At 51.1% G+C, this 7,322-nt stretch overlaps 1 protein-coding gene across 2 annotated transcripts; it reads left to right on the forward strand.

The window, feature by feature from the left end:
- Positions 1–197: 197 nt before the first annotated feature.
- Positions 198–4,948, forward strand: LIME1 (Lck interacting transmembrane adaptor 1). 2 transcript variants are annotated; one of them, XM_044661177.1, is made up of 6 exons: positions 198–373; positions 2,072–2,212; positions 3,533–3,578; positions 3,711–3,798; positions 4,032–4,396; positions 4,609–4,948. In XM_044661177.1, exons 1-6 carry the CDS (start codon positions 234–236, stop codon positions 4,918–4,920), a joined length of 1,092 nt encoding a protein of 363 aa, XP_044517112.1. In that variant the 5' UTR covers positions 198–233; the 3' UTR covers positions 4,921–4,948. The 2 variants fall into 2 exon arrangements, with proteins under 2 accessions (XP_044517112.1, XP_044517113.1); XM_044661178.1 differs by having other exon boundaries at positions 4,161–4,396.
- Positions 4,949–7,322: the final 2,374 nt, after the last annotated feature.

Raw genomic sequence — 7,322 nt, forward strand, 5'->3', positions numbered from 1 at the left:
TTTAATATTGAATGGTGGGGCCAAGGGTTCTGGGCTGAAATGTTCCATTGTGCCAGCAGAGGGAGGAGTACTTTGCTAGGTCCCTACAGACTACATAATGTGGGGGTAGGTGATAGAGGTTTAGAAACTACATGAAGGGTTGGGTGGGGAGATGTGCTAGGCAAGGGCCAGGAAATGAGCTCTTGGTGCTAAAGGGTGGGGGCTGAACAAAAGGAGCTGCCACTCTAGAAGACATGCTGGAGCTGTCCTGGGGCTGGTCCAGAGCCACCATCCAACCGAGTGAAGAGGCAGAAAGCCTAGTGGCAGCAGAAGCAACACCAGTGATCGTGTGGGCTGTGAGCCTGAAGGCAGAGACCGGCAGAGTTTACTGGAAGTAAGTGCCATATAGGCTTCTTGGGTTCCACGTAAAAAGGCCTCTGGAGCCATTGGAAAGCAAAGGGGTGTGAGATCCAAGTGAACCAGTCCCAGCTATCCTCCAGGCTTAGAAAGAAGACAATTAGAAGTTAATGCTCTTGGCATAGGTGCCATTCTATTGGTATCTGATGAACTTTTGGATTAACTTGGCTAAATGCTCTTCACAAGCCCAAATACATGGGTAGGTAGCAAAGCCAACCTCTCTAATGGTAGGGAGGGAAAAAAGCAGAGATAACCTTACCAACTTTGGGGACAGTTGAAACAATCTATTTGGAGCTTATTGGGAGATTTCTTCAAATACAGCCATTTGCTGGGCCCATACTACACTTCTGGGCTCTGTTCTTTATCAGGCCACTCACCCCACATTAGGAACCCTGTTCTAGAGACTTGCTTTCTGGAGTTCGACACAAAAGAAAATACCATGTCCCCACTGGGATCTAGGAGGAAGAACCCCATTTCCACCCTCATCAGAAGCCTTTGAAGGACTTCTTAAGCCTTATGAGGATGAGATACTCCATTAGGAAACAAAAAGCAGAGGGTTCTGTAGCTGCTTTGGGTTGGGGCTCCAAAACTAAAACTAAGAAAGATCCTCCACTGCAGATCCCCTCCTTGATCCCCACTGATGCTTTTCTCCATCCCTGCAAAAGATCCATTTTTTCTTCTCCCCTTTATGTGTAGCTTTCAGGCCTCAGAGTTCTGAAGTCACTAAGGCATTTTGAAGGATGGAGAGAGGGTGGGTAGTTTCCCTCCTTTTCTAGCTCTTGGGCTTAATGGTGGCAGCAGCTGATGGCTTTCAAGGCTTCACCATTGGACTTCTAAAGTAAAATCCCATCAGAAATGCTCCAGCTACGCAATTCACACACTGGCTGCTATAGTTAACTCACTTTACTTCCCACTTCTCCCACTACCACCATTTCTCCCTTTGCTCCCCCACTCTCCTTAACTAAAAAAAGTAAATCAGATTCTGGGAATAGTAGGGCTGAACTTGGTGAACTTTGATAGAATCACCCTCACCTCTGTATGGTTTACAGGTTTTGTGGTTTGTGGGGTCAGTAGAGGGTGCTTGTCTGTGGTTTAGGGTGAAACCACAACTGATATCAGGTCAGTAGGGCTTGAAATCTTCCCAGCAGAGTTAATGGGGTGGGGGGAAGGAGGCTCTTTCAATGGGCCATTGAGTTGAAAGCCATTCTCACTGCCCCTCCTCTCCCCTAAGATTCCAGGAGCTTTGGTGAAGCTTGGTGTAGGAGGGGACCCTGCCATGGGGAGAAGCCTTGGGGAGAAAGATGGATGTGTAGCTCAGGCACACAGCTAGGCTAAACCGAACCAGAGTTTTCCCAAGCTGGGAACACCTCATGTGATGGACAGGCGCTTGCACCTAAGTGGAAGTCGTGTGGATCAGTAAGGAGAGCTCTTTGAGGCACCAGCTCAGACACTATGAGCATCTCATCTACATCAGACGCCATAGACAGTGGGGGAGGGGGCCTGAGAAGCTTTTTGGTTTCCTGTTCGCTGAGTCAGAGCATCCCCTCCCTCATCATCCCACCGTCTGCTTTTGGAGGGGGTGGGGAGCAGATCATGCCCTTCGGAGATTCAAACTAGGATTTTCTAGTTCTTTTATAACCACACCATACTTCCTGACCTGGCCCCTTCTTCACAGGCCAGTCTCCCAGAGAATAACAGCTCCCTGCATGGCAGTGGTTCAGGCTGTCCCCCAGCCCCAAGTCCCTCCAGCCCTTTGGGTCCTGAGCTCCCTGGCCTTGGGAATTATGCTTTGTGCCTTGTGCACCACCTGCCACAGGTATGTCTGTCCCTTTGTCATGCACTGTTCAAAATGGCTCCTCCATTCCAGCATGGATGTTTGATTCATCAAACATGGGGCCCTTTCTGGGTTAGGGAGGAGTTCACAGGCTGCCTGGGGAGCAAGATTGTTGAGGAAGCAAGAGAATAAGGTGCTAAATGTGGGGTACAGTGTACAGAAGAAGACAGCTTTGCTTTGGTTGAGGAAGTGGAGAGCAGCATGAGCTGAGGGGGGTCTGCCCCCAATCTATCTCCAGGGACAGAGATGTGACTTGAATTGGTCCTGAAGGACGACTTATCCAGAGCAGGAGTGAGGAAAGAAAGTGTGTAGTAGAGAAGAAATGATGTAGGAGAAGGAACAATGAACTTAACATCAAAGCCACTTCCCTCCCTCCACCCTCCCACTGGCCTCAGGTCCCTCATCCATTAAAAAGTGGGATTTAGATTAACATTCTACAGTCAGTTTCCTTTTCTGTAAAATGAAGAGTCAGACTAGATGGCTGCTAAGGGTTTTTCCAACTCAAAATACTGTGACTTCATGTCCTACCTTACCACTTTATAGATTCACAAAACAACTTAGAAATAGGAATTGTAATATAGATCTATAGAACAAAATGGGGAGAGAGGGAAAAAAGAAAGGAAGAAAGAGCTAATGGACATATAAAATGTATATTCTGGAACAGAGTCAGATGAGCCAGACTGGTGAATCATGACAAGTTGAGGAATTTGGTCTTTCTCCTATTCCTAAACACCAAAGTAATGAAGGCTCTGTTGTGTGACAGGAAGTATGCAAGATGAAGCAAAATAGAAAGTGGTGATTCTATAACTTTCCACATGACTCTGGGCAAGTCATTTCCTTTCTCTGTACCTCGGTTTCCTCCTCAGTAAAATGAGTGGGTTGGAAGTTTTCATTTTAGAGGCAGCATCATGTAGTAGAATGAATCTTTGAGAGACCTAGATTCAAATCCTGAATTTGATAGTCAACTCACTGCATCAATCCAGACAAGTCACTTACTTGCTCAGAGCCTTAGTAGTTTCCTCATTTGAAAAATGGAGATAATGCTTGTGACAGCTCATAGGATTGAGGAAAGTGCTGTACAAACTTGCAAATTTAATACACATCTATAAGAGAGACATCAGAGAGAAGAATGCTGGCTCAGTTTCTCAGCCCCCCTCTTCGAGTGACAAGTGAGCCTGGAGGTGGAAATCTGTGGTTACTTGGGGTCTTGGCCAATGGTGAGTAAACCCCTCCCACTCAGGGCCTGACACTACCCATCACCAAAGACTAACCCCCTTTCCCTTCCCCTCTCCTATCCTCCAGGAATGGTAAAAGAAGGCAGCAGTCTGGGCTAAAGGTAGTGGATGAGGTGAGTGACTTTAGGTGGGATAACACTAGTGTGATGCCCCCCACCCTTTACATAGGCTTTGGGCCTCAGGAATGGGGCTCATATTTGGGAGTGGAGGAAGTATTCATTAGATTTCCCTTCCCTCACCCCTAGTCATTACTGAGACAGACGAAGCTCCGTTCACTCAGCAAGTCGGACTCCAAACTGCATGAACTCAACCGAGGCACCAGGAACAGTAAAGGTGAGGGATTCCTTGCCTCTCATTCCTAAGTCCAGAAACCATCTCTGCAGCTGTTTCACATCTTACTAGATCTAGGGTGCTGGCCTGCTCCCTAATTTGTTCCAGCTGTGACTCCCTATCTTTGGCTTTATTCCTAACCCTAAGAGACCAAGATTCTATCTTCTCCCCTTGCTTCCTTCTCCCCAGGCCGGGTCCCACTGTTTCTCTCCCAATTTGCTGTTCTTTCTCCTTAGCCCAGCGTCCTATCAGCATTGACCTCCTATACCCACGGTGGCCAGGAGGAATCAGGGCTGATGTTCAGATGACTACAGTGCCTCCTGTCCTTATTCACCGTGAACTACCTCAGCCTCCTCTTGCTTTAGACTTCTTGGCCATTGAGTCTACCTATTCCAATGTGAGGCTGGCAGCAGTCCCAAGAGTTCCTCCTATGACACAGTGTGGAGGGGAACAGCCCATGATTTCAGAGAAGTCAGTGATAGCAGAGTATGCCTACGTACGGAAGATCAAGAAAGGGGCTGAGGTGGGACCCAGTCTGCCAAGTCCCAGTGATTCAATCCCTCTGGAGAGAGGAGCCCAGCAAACTGGAATAGCAACTGAGGTAAAGTGAGTCTAGAGGCATATTGGCAGGGCTTTTCCTTGGGAAGAAGAGGCATTGTGTGGGTCAGGATGGTTCTAGAGTAACTCCCCTTTTGGTTCCAAATTTCTCCTCTTCCCCACCCCATCCCCAAATTGAGATTCAGACTGCCAAGATGTCAGGATCTTCACTGGTATCCAGGAGCAGTGCAGGGCACTTTCTGAATTTTTCCCCAGGTGGAGGTCCTGTATTCCAAAATCAGCAAGCTAGGCCGAAAACCCTTGGAAGCCACCTGGAACAGAGCTCCCTGTAACCAATTGGACAGAAATACTCAGGCTCTGCTAGTGGAGGCTGAAGATGAACAGAGCCAGAGTCCAGCCACAAATTCCTCCTACAGGACTAACAGCCCCACCTGGGGCAGGAAGACAGGAAATGGGCCCACTGAGAATTTTTATGAGAGCATCAGCGAAATGGAGGGGCTTGGAAAGGTAGCCCTTCCAGGATTACTTGGTAGAGCACAGACTCATAGACCTTCTGAAGGTTTATGAAAATGAGGGGAAAAAATAAAGGCTAAAGGAGTCCATTTGTGGGTGTATGCCTATGATCCTGGAATTGGGGTGGAAGGACAAGAGGGGAGGCAGTCCAAGGTTGGGAACTTTTCAATCTGTCCCTCTTCTTCCCTGCCATGTTCAGGCTTTCTTTCCTTAGGCTTCTGTTTCTCCCCGAGTGCTTCTTGGACACAAACCCCTGTATTTGAAGACTATGGGACCCAGAGATGAGGTGCAATCTAAGAGAGGACAGAGTCTGGGAAACTGATTGCTAATGTTTATGAACCAAACAATGCTATGGCAGTTCAGAGAATATCTTTTTGGGTGGATGTTAGGGAAGGTTTGGGGAAAAGATGAGACAAGGTAAGTAGAGAAGGAATATGGAGGCCCTCATTCAGGAAATTCATGAGGAAACAAAGTGGAACACAGGGAAAATATCAACTTTTGGAATAAGATTTTTGGTTCCTCATGGATTTGCTAACAAACTTCCTGTGCTTGAAAAGCTTGAAGCCACGAACTGAGAGGCCTCTTGGTCCCAGAGCTGAAGGGTTGGGGACCGACCTCTAGCAGGAATGATTCTCTGGTGGGTTGGTGGACTTTGGCTGTTGGAGAGAGAAGACCAGGGAGCATGGGATTCCCTAAGTCCGCCCAGCCCCCGAAGTTACATAACTGGAGGTTAAAAATTAACCTGTATAGTGAGCAGGGTTGGCCCTAGTATAAAGAGAAGACAGAAGGGACACTGGGATGGAGACCGTACTTCATGCTGAACCACAGGATCTTAAATCCTGAGAAACACAGGAATGGGGAGCCATGTGTGCTCATCAGCCCCAACTACAAAGGCCTCCTTTTCATCTCCAAGGCCCCACCCATATGCCCTATCTTGCCCAGAGGTCTACAAGGCCAGTGAGTAGAGTATTGCTACTGCTTTAGTGTTTAAAATCAGTGTTCCAGTTTCCTCATTCCTCTCCCAGAGATCTATACCACGAAGCAATCTTGGAATCAGGTCCCGACTTTGGGGGGAGGGGGAGGAATTAAAAGACTCAGATTCTCCGGGTTCCGCGGCAGTATTGGAAAGAGACTAAGGCGAGGCAAGCCAACGGGTTGCCGGGGGAGGGCAGGGGATTCGGAACAATTCTTCCAAACAGCCGGGTCTGAGACTCTATGTGCCAATTTAAAAATTCTTTGGTGGGACAAGCACGCTCCGAAATCCTATCATCCAGGGTGAGAAGCTCAGCAATCTCGCTCCAAAACTGGCCATGTGGGTGCTGGGAGATCTCAGAGAAGGAGCGGAGGGGCGGAACGGGGCGGGGATTAAGGGCAGCTATGGCCTCTAGACGCACCTCTAACGCGGGCCTGGAAGGGCCAGCTGGTTGTCCCAGCTTGTGCCCGGGCTCTGAGCCAGGAAGGCCCGGTGGCACGGAGGGAAATCTGTTTCTTAAAGGTCTCGTAGTCCCTTCATATATAACGATTTTGGCACATTAGGTTAAACCCGACCAACCTAGCGTCTGTGTGCTGTGGGGAGTATGGGGGTGTTGAATGTTGATCCTCTCAATCTCCTAAACCAGGAATCCGCGCTCCAACAGCCTTCCTCCTACTGAGGATCCTTGCTTTGATTCGGACTCGGGACTCCCGCCCTTCCCGCTCTCTCCCTTCCGGGCCTGGCTCCTCCCCACTGAACACCGGCCGGGAGCCGGACTCTCGGCTCTAGACTGTAGCCGGAGGCGGGAGCGCGGAGTGAGGGCGGGGTGGGGAAGGACCGAGTGCAGCTCTATACTTCGTTCTCTCCCCCTCGCCCCCAACACCCGGGCCAATGAGAGAGTGAGCCGGCTCCGGGCCACGTTCCATCTCGGAATGTTGATACAGCGCGCTGACCAATGGGAGCGCACGGCAGGGGGAGGGGAGGTGGGCTGCACGCGCAGCTAGGGAGAGCTAGAGAGCGGGCGCGCGAGGGGGGCGTGGTCCCCCTTGTTGCAGACCCGGGAGCGCGGCGGAGCTAGCCACCCGGCCCGGTTCCAGGGCTAGGGGCTTCGCCGGCCTGCCGGCCGGGACGGACACAGGGGAGTGGGGTGCACAGTGCGGGCAGGCCGTGGCAAGCCGCCCCCTCCCCTGGCACTGCGGCCCGGAGCCGGCCCGGGGCCCCACTCCATGGAGTCCCAGCGGGCTGTGGCGGCTGGTAGTCGGATCTGCTCCCCGCCCCCGGGCCTGACGGCTGCAGCCGCACTAGGCTGCCCGGACTGTCCCCCGGGCCGGGGGCTGTGTTGCGGGGTTCTGCCGCCCTGCAAGCCTGCACCGACCGCGGCCCCCGGACCGGGCCCTGCAGGCAACGCTGTCTACACTGTGCTAGTGGACGAGTCGCTGCTGAGGCGGAAGGCGGGGTCGGCCCCGGCCCCTGGGAGGCCCGG

Source organism: Gracilinanus agilis, chromosome 2 (genome assembly GCF_016433145.1).
Source record: "Gracilinanus agilis isolate LMUSP501 chromosome 2, AgileGrace, whole genome shotgun sequence".
Taxonomy (NCBI): Eukaryota; Metazoa; Chordata; class Mammalia; order Didelphimorphia; family Didelphidae; genus Gracilinanus; species Gracilinanus agilis.

Excerpts from the sequence above, each read along its gene's own strand:
- LIME1 (XM_044661177.1), top strand. The coding sequence starts at position 234 with ATGCTGGAGCTGTCCTGGGGCTGGTCCAGAGCCACCATCCAACCGAGT. Across the intron at positions 374-2,071 it reads ACCGGCAGAGTTTACTGGAA|GCCAGTCTCCCAGAGAATAA; the intron begins GTAAGTGCCATA and ends CCTTCTTCACAG. Across the intron at positions 2,213-3,532 it reads TTGTGCACCACCTGCCACAG|GAATGGTAAAAGAAGGCAGC; the intron begins GTATGTCTGTCC and ends CCTATCCTCCAG.